The following is a 16349-nucleotide window of genomic DNA, read 5'->3' as shown; positions in this document are numbered from 1 at the left end:
CCGCCACTGGACAATGCAAAAGAAGATGATCAACCGACTTGCCATGGCACTTACACATGCAACACCAATTCACCGTGATAAGCTTTCTCCTTCTCAAATTATCGAGCATCAAAATTTTACCCCACACAACCGTCCAACTGAAAAAAGCCACTTTCAATGGCGCCTTAATTCGCTACACTGCCTTCCAAGGGAATACCACCCCATCCGAGTTCAAAAGGCATCCGAAGAAAGATCTCACACTAAACAGTCCCCAGTAGAAGTCCAAACAAGAGAATCCCTACCTCCTCCTTGGATCACCTGGCTATACAGCACCTCTAAAAAACCAAGAACATCATCCATCTCCCAATCCTGAAAAGATCGGTGAAAAAGCACATCCCAAACCGGTCTCTCGCTATCAAGGCGATAGCAGTTAGCCACCAAAGCATGCCTATCCACCACAATCCTAAACAATTTACGGAAAGAATATGCTAAGGTGCGTTCTCCACACCACACATCCTCCCAAAACCGAATCTCCCTACCATCATGAACTCTAAATCTAACTCATTCCATCCCTTCTCATTACTTTCTTCAAGTTTCTTTCTCACTTCTTCATGAACTCTCACTATAGACGTAGCAAAATCCTCAACCTTCTTATTAGGCAAAGATGGATTAGGAATCGATGCAAGGTCAAGGTAGTGTCTTGGAGCTTGTCCATAAACCACCTCAAATGGACTCTTTCCGGTAAAACGATTCACTACGTTTTTTTTATAAGTAGAACGATTCACCACATAATTGTAAGCAAATTCGGCTTGAGGAAGAAACACATCCCATTGCTTTGGTTTCTTTGCTACCAAACTTCTAAGCAAATTCCCCAAAGTTCTATTCACCACTTTGGTTTATCCATCCATTTGAGGGTGATAGGCACTACTATAAAGCAAATTAGTACCAATCCTCTTCCACAAACATCTCCAAAAATAACCAAGGAATTTGGTATCCCTATCCGAAACAATGAACTTAGGATCACCATGATGCTTAACCCAAGGTTGTTAAAATTAGGATTCTACCTAGAATCGTTTTGAGCTCCGTAGAATCGGATCGAGAATCATAAGATTCTATCAACTAGTAAAAAAAAGAGTTCAAACTAACTTCTTAAGCAATAATATATTAATATCTTTAAAATGTAGCAAGAATAAGGCCAAAACACACACACACACACACACACACACACACACACAAAAGAGTGTATAAAAGTACCATTCCAAAGTCCAAATATCATATAAAAGAGAATGTAGCTCAAAAGGTTGAGCTCTCATCATGACAATTTTGCAATTTATAAGTTGTGAAGTTGTGTGTGAGAAGATTAAAGTTTCAATCCTTGCAAAAAAACCTAGTGACAGGGTACCAATGGATGGCTTGTTTAATACTTTAATCTTCTTCTTTCTTTTTTATTTTTCTTTCTTGGTTAGGAAAGCCAGAATTTGTTTTACAGAGACTATTAAACTCATTCAGAGACTTGGACTGAAGTTTGTGTTATTACAACCAACCAACAGAAAATATTCAAAAAGATTGCTCTATTTCATTACAGAAGTAGAAGCAAGGATGAAGCAAAAGCAGAAGAAGAACAAAAAAAAATTGCTCTGTTTTGTTCGAGCTATTTTTGCATAACAGAACTACAGAAGAAGAACAAAAAAAAAAAATTCATTAGAGAAATCACAAACAGAACAGAAGAGAAGCAGAACAGATTCAACAGAAGACAAACAGATAAAAAATAAAAAAAAATAAAAAACACCTTTGTGATCCGAGTTTAAGAATTGAGGAGTTAAGACCTTTGAAGTTGTTGAAGTGTCAAACCGTGAACGAAGTCCAGAAGTTATGTCGACTGTCAAACGAAGTACAGAAGATCTTTGTCGAAGTGAAGTAAGATCACGGCAGAGCGAAGTGGGATTTGGTTTTATCGACTAAATTGGGGCTGGCAGAGGAAAAGAATGAGAGATTTTGCCCTAAATTGGGTCTTCTCTCTATTTTATCAACTATTTAATGATTTTTTGGGCTGGGCCTTTCTTATTTCAAAAGCCCAAATGTGAATAAAGTGAACCCGGACATAAAAACAAGCCCAGCAAGGCCAAATAGCAGAACCGTAGAATCGTACAATTCTACGATTCTGCTATGATTTTTATCGATTCTGTGTTGCATGACAATTTATTAGCGAGTCCACCCGTTTTGGGTGACCATAATCGTAAAATCATACTACAATTCTGGATCGCGATTTTGATAACCTTAGCTTAACCACTTCATTAAAATAAAGAATGGCAACATAAGTGGCATCCATAGTCTTCTTGCAAAGAATGAAATGAGCCATTTTAGAGAAACGGTCAACAACCACAAAATTGGAATCATTTCCTCTTTGTGTTTTTGGTAAACCCACCACAAAATCGATGCTAAAATCTTCCCATGGAGCCTTAGGAAGCGGTAATGGAGTGTAAGCACCAGTATTTTGAGTTTTCCCTTTGCAAGTTTGGCATACTCAGCATCACTTCACATAATGGGTCACATCTCAATAAATGGTAAGCCAAAAGTATTTTTCCTTCGCAAGCAAGATGGTTTTGTCTCTCCCAAAGTGTCCTCCCAAGCCTCCCGAACGAAGTTCCTTAATGATATACTCTTTAAGGGAGCATTTTGGAATGCACAAGCAAGCTCCTTTAAAGAGGAAATCATCTTGGAGAAAATAGTATTCATGTCACCCTTTTTTACAGAGTTTCCAAATTTCACCAAAATCTTCATCTTTGGCATACGTGTCTCTAATGGTATCAAACCCTTCAAGTTGAACACTTGCGGAATTTAAAAGTGCCACTCTTCTACTAAGAGCGTCTACCACTTGGTTGCATTTGCCACTTTTATGTTTCAACACAAAAGTGCACTCTTGTTAAAAAAAAAAACCCCACTTTGCATGTCTTGGGTTTAAACTTCCTTGGTTGTTATGTGTTTGAGAGCTTCATGATCGGAATTCAAAACAAACTCCCTTTGAATTAGATAAGACCTCCAATGCCGAAGTGCTTGAACAATGGAATAAAATTCCACATCCTAAGTAGAATATTTCTTCCTTGTTTCATTGAGTTTTTCACAAAAACAAAAAAAAAAAAAAAAAGGGAATCGGATGCCCTTCTTGGCTAAGTACCCCACCAATGCCTACATGAGAGACGTCACAATCAACTTCAAAAATCTTCTCAAAGTCTGGCAAAGCAAGGACGAGTGCACTGGACAGTTTTTCTTTAACAAGTTGGAAGCTTTTTTCGGCTTCGGTTGTCCACTTGAACTCTCCTTTCTTCATGCAATCAGTCAAAAGGGCTAAATTAGTGCTGAAATTCCTTATGAATCGGCGATAAAATGAAGCCAATCCATGGAAACTCCTCACTACTTGCAAGGTTTTTTGTGTAGGCCAACTTTGGACAGCTTTAATCTTTTCTTCATCCCCCTTAATCCCTGTAGAAGTCAAAACAAAGCCTAGGAAAGCTAGGCTATTTGTCATGAAAGAACACTATTTGAGATTTACATAAAGTTTTTCTCCTTTCAAAGTGGTTAGAACAGCCCTCGAATGCTCCATTAGCTCACTTTGATCATGACTATAAATAAGAATATCATCAAAGTAAAGAACAAAAAAATTACAAATGAAAGGTCGAAGCACTTGATTTATTACCCTCATGAAAGTGCTCGGAGCATTGGAAAGACCAAATGGCATGACAAGCCATTCATATAAGCCTTCGCGAGTCTTTAAGGCGGTCTTCCATTTATCACCCGGCTTGAAACGAATTTGATGGGAGCCACTTCTAAGATCAATCTTGGAGAACACCTTAGCACCGGCAAGCATGTTGAACATGTCATCAATTCTTGGAATGGGAAACCGGTATTTGATGGTCATCCGGTTAATATCATGACTATCCACACACATACGCCATGTTCCATCTTTCTTTGGAGTTAACAAAGCCAGCACCGCACAAGGACTCATGCTTTCTCTAACATACCCCTTCTTTAACAACTCTATGACTTGCCTATTCAATTCTTCATGTTCTTTTGGACTTATCTGATAATGAGCCTTGTTAAGAAGACTAGAACTGGGAACAAGATCAATTTGGTGTTGAATGGCTCTAAGTGGAGGGAGACCATTAGGCAAATCATCGGGTGTGACGTCTTGAAACTCTTCCAAAAGAGGTTATAGCTCACTAAGCATATCAATGGGCTGCATTTCTTCTTTAGCAAGCAACATATATACAATACCACTTTCATCACTTTCTTTCATAAACTGAAGCACGGAAACACATACGGGACACGGATACAACACGACATGGATACGGCAACACGGCAAATCCTAAAAAAAAAGGACATGAACATAGCAGGGACACGGCAAATAAGAAATATATTTTCTATATATGTGATGTTGTACTTTACGAAATTAAGAGTAATATTTTTACAATCTCATAATGAAAAAAAATAAATAAATAATGTGTTTTGCTAGAAAAAAAAAGAAGGAATGATAGAAAGAGGGTTAAGAAAGAGAAAAAAAATTTAAAACAAAAAAAAAAAAAAAAAAAAAAACCCTAAGGGGCAAAGAGGATTAGGGTTTTGTTAGAAAACGAATTAGGCCTTGGTTAAAAATAAAGGTAAGAATCCATAGAAGAGAAAAAAGTTCATGGGGAATAGAGGAAAAAGGGAAAAAAGACAAAAAAAAAAAAAAAAAAAAAAAAAAAAAAAAAAAAAAAAAAAAAAAAAACTTATTGTGAAAGGAAAAAAAAGAAGTATTTAGGGGTTGTGAAGAACAAGAAGAAGAAAGAAAAGAGGACAAGAAATAAGAGAGAAAATAGGATAAAGAGGAGAAGAGAGAGAGAGATAGAGAGACCATTCACCGGTAGCGAAGCTTGGTTGGTGGGACAACAAGAGAGTCAAAGATGATAGCACAATGGTTCAAACCTTTGAACTAAAATATAAGAATAAATATCTAATCGTTTGAATATAAAATTGTTTTATGAAACAACAAGTTTTTAAGTAATTGTGTAATTAAACAACTCCGACATTACACTTCAACTCAACATTGTTTCTAAAACTTTCTTAAAATCCCCAAAGAGTGACACACGTGTCAAACACGTATTTATGGCGTGTCGGAAACGTGTCCAGTTATTCAAAAAAATTTAAAATATTCGGACACGTATTTTGGCGTGTCCGACACGGATTCTTTGCCCTTTTAGGCATGTCCGTGCTTCCTAGTTCATAAATTTTGACAAAGTCAGAAAATTACTACCCTCCTCTTGTGAAGATTTGGGAGCTTTTTCCTCTTTAATTGGCAAGAGAAAATTTTCTAATTTACCCATTTCAAAGTAGTAGGTGTTCTTACGACCACCATGGGTAACACTTCTATCATATTGCCAAGGTCTTCCTCGGAGTATGTGACACATCCATAGTAACAACATCACACCACACTTGGTCACTATAATTTTTGTCCATGGAAAATGAAATAAGACACCTTTTAGAGACTTATACCTCCTTTCCTTTCTTAAACCATGCAATCCGATAAGGCTTTGGATGAGGCTCGGTTTGGAGTTTGAGCTTGTTCACCATTTCTTGTGAGACGATGTTTTTACAACTCCCACCATCAATAACAATTGTGAACACTTTGCCATGAGACTTGCAACAAGTCTTGAAGATATTACACCGAAGCCAATCTTCATTAGATTCAACTCTAGGAGTGGCAAGTGCTCTTTGGATCACCAAGCTTTCACCTTCTTCGGGTTAAATTTCTTCACGTCCAATTCACCTTCCTCGTCATATATGGGCTGATTTGAATCATCAAATATTTCTTCATCATTGTCTTCATTTCCAAAAGCCACACGTGCGTCAACTTGCCTCTTTGGACACTCGTGGTAATGATGCCCAACATGGCCACATTTAAAGCAAGAAATTGGATTGTTGTTACAACTAGATTGAGCTCCAACACGGTTGGTAGGGACTGATTTTCCAGAATTTTTAGTAATATTTCCGAACTTGGAATTAGTTCCTCCACCACAAGAAGATTCACCTTTTGAAGGAGGACACAGGCTACAAACATCCATAAACTTTTTAGCACCACTACAAGCAAGTTTAGCGTCAACTTTCAATGCTAATTGGTAAGCATCATTGACCCTCCATATTCGATGGATTTCTACTTCATCACGATTTGGAATTTTCAGCCCACCAACATATCTTGAAACAAGTTGTCCTTCAGTTTCTTAAATGTCATTCTGGGCCACGAGTTTGTAGAACTCTTTGTTATAATCTAGCACGCTATTTGAATCTTAGCGAAGGTTGTTAAATTGAGAAAAACAACTTTGTGCAAAATCCAAAGGTAGAAATTTCTCCTTAAGCCTAGACTTTATTCTCCCAAGAAGTAATTTTAGGCTTTTCCCTTGCGAAGCCTCGTCTCTTGAACTTGGTCCCACCATGCTGAAAAATAACCTCAAAGCATTGTTGCCACAAGCTTCAGTTTTTGATTCCCGAGTGTTTCTTTGTAGTCGAAGAATTTCTCAATGGCACTAGGCCAATCAAGAAACTCTTCGGGTTGAAGACAACCATGGAACTCCGGTAAATCAATTTTCACATTGTCAAAATCACGGTATAACCTTCCCAACTATGGCTCCACACGATTGGCAAAAGGGTGCTCATCGGACTCGTCACTAGAAGACCCACGACTTGACCTATCACGCTCTCGATGAGCTTCTTGGTGTTTAAGCCGCAAGGTAAGTTGCTCAACTTGTCTTCGAAGTGCTTGAAGTACATCATCTCTTTCATCTCTCAAATCTCCCATCATACGGTTACCATTTCTTCCTCTACCTCTCCTAGCCACCATGAAATAAGATAATGGAAGTCGGCCCGAGAGCGTAGCGCAAGCTGTGATACCAAATGATGCAGGTGAGGAAAAGGGAAGAAGAAAAACTATAGAACAAGAAATCACAACCAAGAAAGGAGTTGGATGAACAAGACCAAAGTTCTATAAAGTCATTAAAAAATATAATATCCAAAATCTGAATTCTGCCTTCACATACAGCACCTATATAAAATAAGTCTTCACCTTCAACACTACACTAATGAGGTTTCAACTCCCAACTTTCAACACAAGACTCAAGAGGCAACTTTAAATTAAACACATCTTACAAGACACAAAATACCAAGAAAAAGTAAATAGAAGTAGTTGGGAAAACAAGTAATGTTTCAAGACATCAAAGAGCCACTTAAGCATCCACATGGCATTGACAAGGCTGCCAATTAGGCACTGCATCAAGAAGAGTAGGGTATGGTAGAGTTCTAAAATCTTCCGAAATTGTGTAGAGAATTGTGGAGTATTTTTTTTGATAATTAATAATCGATTAAAAAGCATTCAAAAGAGGAACGTGTCCCGTAACAAGAATGGAACCGGGTTCTAAGGACCTAAAGAATCCAAAAAATTAACTAAGTCATCGGAAGAGGAGGCTCCTCTTCATGTCACTAAAAATAGAACAAATAATATGAAGTTTCAGCATCGCTATGGACGACTCCTTCCCTTCGAATATTCTACTATTCCTCTCTTTCCAAATGCACCACCAAACACAATGCAGAACTGTCCTCCAGTAATCGCGAACACTGCTTCTCACATGGCATCCTCTCCATGCGCTAATCAATCCCTTGGAAGATCCTGGCATTACCCAAAACATACCGAATAAACCAAATATGAGGTTCCAACAGTTGTACGCCATTGGACAATGCAGGAGGATATGATCCACTGGACAATGTAGAGAATTGTGGAGTATTGTAGAGAGAGTTGGAATATTCTAGAACATTGGAGAGTTTGTAAATATTTTACAGTGTAGAACAATTTCTAAAAGTGTAGAGTGCTTTGTACTGTTGAAGATAAATGTGTAGAGAATTCTAGAAGCTAGGAAGGATGCCTATAAATAAGCAAAAAGGGCCATTTGTAAGAAAGGAAGAGCATTATAAAACACTTTCTTAAGTAATAATATAAGTGTATTATTCCTCTTGCCAACAAGTGCCTAAGTGTGTGTGAGTGCAAGCCGAGTGAGGGCGTTAGACACTACAACACTAGTTAATTGGTGAGAGGCACGAGTGAGAGTGTGTTAGCATGAGTGAGAGTGTGTTAGGTTGAGGTACAACGCCTTGGTGCCGCGCGGGTGTGGCTAGAGTAGTAGAGAAACTCTAGGGCCATGTCAGTTAGTTGTATATATCATCTATTTTATGCGCCATTTATCTATTCACTATTGCTACCTGAGAACCCAGAGTCTTTTCTATGGAGCAAATTCCATAAAGAAAGTTGATACTTCTTGGACATGTATAAACAAATATTGAATGTCTTCACAATTTAAAAATAAAATTATTGATTTTGGAATGGTGCTCAAGACTTCAAAAATGGGTTGGACGACCTCACGCCTCACATTCAGGTTTGAGCTATGTTCATTCTCAAAGTTCTCTTTCTACTTCTACTCCTCCTTTGGGTGGAGTGGTGAGAACTGAGGGTGTTGCGGAGGATATTTCGACTCAACAGAGGGGTCTTCTTGGGTCTTCAGGTTCATTGTGTGATGGGTCAGTGTTGGATGTCTCAAAAGCCACAACTGGGAGTGTTGGTTGTTTCAATGGGGTGACAGTTTGCGTTGGGAAAGACCTGCACTTCAAATTGACTAATGACTCAGCTCAGGCTCTAATTAAAGAGCTTCAGCTCTTTGCTGCGTTTAAAGGGCTGAATTGTCAATCATCTGCGAATGAGATGAATTTGTCAATTGAACAGGATGATTCAGAAACAGAGAGGGATATGCAATTAGGAGTGGTTGATTTTCAATTGAACAGGATGATTTGGAAACAGAGGGGAATATGCAATTAGGAGTGGTTGATTTTCCTTCTCAGCAGCACTGTTCTAATGACTCCTCTTCCTGGACAGATTTGGATCAACCAGAAGTGGACTTAATGGAACCTTTGGCAGTTGTGCGGCCAGATTGTTTGGAGACGACCAATGATCTGGGTATGGAATGGGTTATCGAGAACATTGGAGCAGTAAGTGAAGCCTTGGGTGTCTCTTCAGAAGGTTATGATGATCGAACCTTGTCTATTCTTCACGAAATAGTTGCAGGTAATGACAATACAAAACCTAATCGTGGCACAAAAGAAGTCAAAGCCAGAAAACATTTTTCGCATCGGAAAGGGGAACAGGAAGTGAAGAATCTAATTTCTTGTGTTAATTATGACCAAAAGAATGGGACGACTAAAGAAAGGGGAAGGACCAGAAGTGGTAAATGGGGAAGAAGAGGGGAGTTGATCGTTTTTGGTTCTTCATGAAGCTACGACTTATAACGTGGAATGTTCGTGGTCTAAATGATCCGGACAAAAGAAGAGTTGTCAAGGTAGCTTTGAGGAAGTGGAGTGCCCATGTCGTCTGTTTACAGGAAACTAAGATGGCTTCTATCACTGTTGAGATTGTCAAGAGTCTATGGGGAGGAAGGTTTGTGGAATGGGAAGTGTTAAATGCCTCTGGCACTTCGGGTGGCATTCTTCTCATGTGGGATCGAAGGTGGTTATCAAGTATGAATAGTTGGAAGGGTATTTTCTCTATGTCATGTCTGTTTCAGATGGAGGAAGACAGTTTCAGATGGGTGTTTTCAGGTGTTTATGGGCCTGTTATTGATAGTGACAGACGAGTCCTGTGGGAAGAGCTTTGCTACGTTAAGGGATTGTGGTAATTGCCTTGGTGTTTAGGCGGAGATTTTAATTCTGTTAGGTCACAGTTTGAGAGGTCCACAGGGCAGGTGGTCCACTGAAATGACCATGTTTTCAGAATTCATTGATAGTCATTTTCTCATTGACCTACCATTGGAAGGAGCAGCCTTTACTTGGTCTAATGGTAGGGAATCGGTTACTTTTTCACGGTTGGATAAATTTCTGATTTCTGGGGCTTGGGAAGAGCATTTCCCAGATATCTCTCAGGCTGTTCTGGTTAGAGTGACATTTGATCATGTGCCTTTAGTTCTTGATTGTGGTGGCATGAGTTCTAGACGCACACCTTTCCGTTTTGAAAATATGTGGCTGAGATCTGAGGATTTCCAAGGGAAAGTTCAGTCTTGGTGGGAGGAAACGAGTTTTACAAGCTCTGCTAGCTATGTGTTAGCTAGAAAGTTTCAGTTTCTTAAAATTGAGCTAAAGAGGTGGAATAAAGAAGTGTTTGGGAATCTTGAATGGAAGAAGAATAGAGTTCTTGATGAGGTGGGGCAGGATAGGGAGACATTACGCTCTAAAAGAGCCTTGTGCTAGGCGAATTTTGCTGAGATTGTTGTTATGGAGGAGATTTTGTGGCGTCAAAAGTCTCGGGCATTGTGGTTAAAAGAAGGGGATCGTAACATAAAATTCTTTCATAGACTTGCCAACGCTCACAAAAGATATAATCACATCGGGTGCATCATTGTCAATGGTTCTGAGCTGTGGAGAGAGGATAAGGTGCGCGGGGGAATTGTTTCTTTTTATCAGTAGCTTTACACTGAGACTTTGGGTTGGAGACCTACTCTTGATGGTCTTCCTTTTAACTCTATTTCTGTGTTGGATAATGATAGGATTGAGATTCCATTCACGGAGGAGGAAGTGCTTAAGGAACTTTCTAGCTGTAATAGGGACAAAGCTCTAGGACTAGATAGGTTTACTATGCAGTTTCTTAAGGAGAGTTGGGAGGTGGTGTGAACTAAGGTGATGGGCACCTTTCAGAATTTTTATTCTCATGGCACATTTGAGAAATCACTGAACGCATCTTTTATTGATCTCATTCCCAAGAAGGGCGGTGCCTTTGATATTAAGGACTTTCGGCCAATTAGCTTAATAGGATGTTTGTATAAGCTTATTGCCAAGGTTCTTGTCTCCAGGATGAGTAATGTTTTGGATGGTCTGATTTCAGAATCATAGAATGCTTTGTTGGTGGACGGCAGATTTTGGATTATGTTCTTATCGCAGGGGAATGTGTTGACTCTAGATTGAAAAGTGGGGTTCCTGGCATTTTATGGAAGCTTGATATTGAGAAAGTCTATGATCACGTTAATTGAAAGTTTGTTTTGTATCTACTTCGGAGGATGGGGTTTGGAGACAGGTGGATAAAATGGATTGAAACTTGTATCTCGTTTGTTATGTTTTCTGTGCTCGTGAATGGTTCCCCTATGGGTTTTTTTGCTAGCTCGCGTGGTCTGAGAGAAGGAGACCCATTATCGTCTTTTCTTTTCCTTATTGTCATGGAGGGACTGAGCAGATTAATGAGAAAAATAGAAGATTTGGGTTTCATCAGTGGATTCAGAGTTGGCAAAGATATCGAACATCAAATGCAGATCTCCCATTTGTTTTCGTTGCATTCTTGCTTGCTTCCAAGCAGTTTCTGGACTAAAGATTAATGTTGGAAAGAGTGTGCTTGTTCCAGTGGGGATGTTCCAGATATTTCCTCCTTATCTGCTGTCCTTGGGTGTGGAGTGGACGCTTTTCCTCTTCCTTACTTAGGATTGTCTTTGGAAGTTTCCTCTACGCGAGTTGGGAATTGGGACCCAGTGATTAATAGATATGAGAAGAGATTAGCAGGATGGAAAAAAAATAGTATCTTTCTGGGGGGGGGGGGGGGGGGGAGTCACTCTCATTAAGACTCTCGTCCCTTCCTACCTACTTTTTATCTTTGTTTCAAATGTTGCTGAAAGGATTGATCTTTGTTTCAAATGTTGCTGAAAGGATTGAAAAAATTTAGAGGGATTTTTTATGGGGTAGAAGGAGAGAGGAGTTTAAGTATCATCTCATTAATTGGGAACAAGTCTGCCAACCGTTGAAATTAGGCTGATTAGGCATTCGAAAGCTGGTTCCTTTTAATCGAGCTCTATAAGGAAAATGGTTATGGAGATTTAGAAAGGAACGCCATCGTCAGTGGAGAAGAGTTGTCTCGTGTCGCTTTGGTGAGGTGAGTGGGGGCTGGTCCTCTCTCCCAGTCACTATTACGGGAGGCGTTGGTGTGTGGAAATTCATTCGAAAGGGCTGGGATGTTTTCTCCTCGCACATTAGATTCAAAGTTCGTGATAGTAGACATCTCCATTTTTAGGAGGACCTTTGGTGCGGAGATCAGCTGTTGTCTCACTCCTTTCCTCTACTTTACAGTATTGCAGACAATAAGCATGTCTACGTAATTGATTGTTATCAACTTGATAATAGTGGAGTTACGTGGGACGTGCGTTTTAGGCGCCACTTTCAGGACTGGGAAATAGAGGAAGCTTGTGTTTTTTTTGGATACGTTGTATAAATAGAAGGATGTTGGCAGAGGGTGTCATGATATTTTGTGGGTTCCTTTAGCTCATGGTAGGTATGGTTTCCGATCCATGTTCATGTGTTTGTCCAACTTCGTTGGTCACGACTTCCCATGGAAGTCTGTTTGGCGTACTAAAGCTCCTCTTAGAATCGCATTCTTCGTTTGCACTGCCACATTGGGAAATATTTTGACATTGGACAACTTGAGAAAGAGAGGCAACATCATTTTCAATTGGTGTTGTTTATGTAAAGCAGATGATGAATCTGTGGATCATATTCTTTTGCACTGTCATATGGCGTACAATTGTTGGAGTTTTATTTTTAGCATGTCTGGCATTTATTGGGTAATGCCTAAGCACTCCTCACAATTGATCAACGCATGGAGAAGATGTCCCGTTAAAGAACATGCTCATGATTATTGGAGGATTGTTCCACATTGTGTTTGGTGGTATCTATTGCGTGAGAGAAATAACAGAAACTTTGAAGGAAAAGAAGCGTCTTTAGCAAATCTGAAAATTCATATTCTTCGTTCTCTATTATGTTATGTAAGAGGAAGGGCATGCTCCTCGATTGATGATTTCTTTGATCTTTTGAATGCTATTGGTCCTTAGGTCTTTTTTCTTCTTGTATTAGGGACGCGTTCCCCTTTTGAACGCTTTTCTAATATACTTTTTACTTATAAAAAAAAAAGATATAACCACATTTGACAATGAGATATAACCACATTTGACATTGAGATATAACCTTTTAGCATGAATTATATGTGGAGCTCGCTATTCAGATTTGTACTCGTGAAATTAGATTATTTACCTATTTAATTACATGTCTATTGGCTCCCAAGCATGGTTTTCCTTTATAGCAGAAAACAACTTAATATACGTTTCCAGAAAAGTAATACTTACTTTTATGTAAACACTGTTCTTGAGCTCCATTGGGATCTCTCCCATCTTGTAGCGGCTCAGAGGGAATGCCGACCCTTCTAGCAGAAATGGATTTAATACTCTGTTTTTCTTATAAAAACAAGGAAGCTCATTGGAACGCCACTTCAAATCCGAACCGTTAGTTGGAATATCTGACTGGGAATTGGAGTACGAAGGAGAGAAGGTGCGGAGGGAACGAACAGCCATTTGAGAGAGGAGTTTCGAGTAGGTTGTCGTGAGAGCTCTTGATGCCATTGTTGCAATCTCTGTAGAAGATAAGAGAGACAGCATATAGGGTAACACATCAAGTACGATTGCCCAAAATTTTAAGTAATAACGGGATTGCTAATGGCTTACCAACCAATTCGGTAATAAATAAAAAATTGTAATCACCAATGAGATCGAGGAAATAAATAAATAATTGTAATTACCAATGAGGTCGAGGGAAGCTCGTTTATTTATTTAGATATTTAGGCTGCAAACGACCCCAACCTTTGGGGGTGTTCAGTCTGGTCTGGTTAAAGACCAAGGGATGCTCGAGCTTTGGCTACCCATGATTTAGCTCGGCTGGACAGTGCTCCAACGTGCTCAAGGTTAACTCGGCTGCTCGTTTATTCATGCCAAAAAAGATATGCACCACTGATCTTGATTTCAATATCGATATTTGATCCCCAAAGTTTCACACAGTTAAAAACACTCCTGATGAGTGGAACATATGATAGAGCACTAATCTGAGAAATTTGCAGCGGTCCCGCTACTGTAATCGTCGTTCGTTTGAGGGGTGGGGGTGGTTCCGGTGGCTAAGGTTGTGAGAATAGAGATAGAAGAAATAATGTTTAGGTTTTAGAAGGTACATGACCTTGGCAATTAATGAATGAGTTGATTAGGTTTTTATTTAAAAAATAAATAAATAATTTGATTAGTTTAAAATATGGAGATCTCTTCCATATTTTTTCATTCCAATCTTAAATGAAAAAGTATAAATATAATTATATACACGTTGAATCAAATTTATTTTAAGGTAACAAAAAAATAATAGTCAAAATAAAAATAAAAAATTATCTTAAATAAATTGCCTCTTGCCCGAACAAAAAAACATATAATCATTAAAAAAATTATTATATCTCTTTTGAAAGAAAAAAAATACCAACAAATATATTTATTGAATAAATTATCTCATAAATATATATATATATATATATATATATATATATATAAAGAGGATTCAAAAATATTGCACTTCATATTTCTCTAATCGCAACTCCATTTACCTTTTTCTTATAAATAAAATGACAAGAATGACCATTAACTCATTAATGTTTCAACTCTAATTTTATAATGTTATAAGTACCCTATAAACAATTTAACATTTTTTTTTACATTTTTTACTTCCTTTACTATTTTTTTTTTTTTTTTGTGCTATATATATATTTTATTTTTGTTCTCCCAAAGAAGATAATTTATTCGATATAGATAACTTTATTTTTGGCAGTAAAAATAATAATTTATTCAATAGTGAATATGCAAGAAATTGTTCTCTTAAGATGGATTAGATTAGATTTCACACACACACATGAACTTGCTAGATTAATTTCTAAATTTTTCTAGTGAGATAAGGTCGTGGTAATCCTTAAACGGAGAAAGCCATTTGTTTTTCATTCATATTTTTTCCGTTCGAACTCATAATCAAACAAGTCACAAATAGCACCGAAAAACCCTTAGCAACATTTTAGATACTCTTACGAGGTTTTTATTTACGGGGAGCTTGAAACCCCGTAAATAAAAATGATTCTGTGCAGAATAGTGCTATAAAAAGAGATGTCGAACCCACGAGGAGCTGATGTCAATTATATTTCATAATTATGGAATGGTTGACACTTGAAGGAGGATGGGGTCCAAGACGACAGTGAATCAGACCCGATGGAACATGTTTCATGTTACTTTACGCTATCGTGACTTAGGAATGAATTTGACTTCATCAAGCCCTAACCAACTATTCGAGACAAAATTGTCATGGAGGCTTGTTTTTCCATTTCTAGATAAATCGTGAGGAATTTTGATTTAACTTGGTGTTGTCAAGCACCCGAAAATTGAAACAACATAAACTATACACGGTGCGGTTCGATACAATTTCGTCAGCATTATCCATGACAAAATCTAAAATTGACAATGAGATTCTTCCTAGGTGGGCAAAATGAATTATGATATGAAAACAGGTTGTTTGAATGAGCTTATCGTGCTGTTTTTAAAATCCAAATTACGTCCACAATCTTCGCACAACGCAACTCACAAATTACACGAAACTAATGATTTATTATGATTAAAGACAAAATTATCGCAAAAGAGTCTTGTAATTTTCTTGATGGTTCATACTCATTTTTTGTCTGCGCACAAAACTAGAGAATATCAAAACAATTAAAAAAAGTCAAAATTTGAAAATGTTGGTGGCGGGAGTACATTAAGCTAATAAACACTTACTTACTTAGGAAGTGTCCACATCATGACATTTAAATACGCACTTTTCAACGCTCATCAGTTTCAATGCTGTTGAGATCTTTAGCAAAAGTGCCACCCAATATCCAAATCTGTGACAAGCTAAATTCATTAGACTGCTGAATCCTTCAAAAGGTAACTAAATGGATTTCTAGTCCTCTTCACGAAGCAATCAAATGAACACTATTGTCTAGTTTAATTTCAACAAAGGTTTATTTTGGAGTCTTGGGACATTGTCGTTCACCTGCTCCCGTGCCACCACCGGCACAACTCGGGGTGGAAAGATCAATGATAATAAAGTTGAGGAAAAAAGGGTAATGATTATTTCTATATTTTACTTACAATTTTCCTCGTGGGTTAAACCAAGAGCAACAAAGAATCTTGACGGTAGGCTGAAGTCGCCGAAAAACCCAACAAATTATTCCTTAAGGAACTTGTGAAATTATTGAAGTGTTTAAGCAAGTGAAGATCAATCTTCCTCTCATGGTGAATGTGCGGTTCAAGAAAAGCCTTTTAGGCCTGGTCATTTTCTTTCTTTTCTTTTTCGATAAATTTCTTTTTCCGTCTTTTCCTCATTTCGTCCTTTAGTCATGTTTTGGAGAACTGTTGATAAATTAATTAAATGTTATTTTTATCAATTAT

The 16349-nt window shown here is 38.0% G+C and overlaps 1 protein-coding gene across 1 annotated transcript in view; it reads right to left on the bottom strand.

The window, feature by feature from the left end:
* LOC132279455 (uncharacterized) overlaps positions 1-14297 on the bottom strand; it is a 32601-nt gene extending 18304 nt beyond the window's left edge. Inside the window, exons 1-2 of the mRNA XM_059781436.1 lie at positions 13646-14297; positions 13197-13480 (exon numbers count right to left, since the gene is read on the bottom strand). Coding sequence (XP_059637419.1) covers positions 13197-13469 — 273 coding nt within the window. The 5' untranslated portion in view covers positions 13470-13480; positions 13646-14297. The remainder of the gene's footprint in view (positions 1-13196; positions 13481-13645) is intronic.
* Between the last annotated feature and the right edge of the window lie 2052 nt (positions 14298-16349).

This window comes from Cornus florida, unplaced genomic scaffold (genome assembly GCF_030987335.1).
Source record: "Cornus florida cultivar Cherokee Brave unplaced genomic scaffold, ASM3098733v1 CherokeeBrave_3.0.0_Hap2_Chr10, whole genome shotgun sequence".
Classification (NCBI taxonomy): domain Eukaryota; kingdom Viridiplantae; phylum Streptophyta; class Magnoliopsida; order Cornales; family Cornaceae; genus Cornus; species Cornus florida.
The sequence above is the reverse complement of the archived record's forward strand: the minus strand, read 5'-3'. Positions and strand labels throughout refer to the sequence as shown.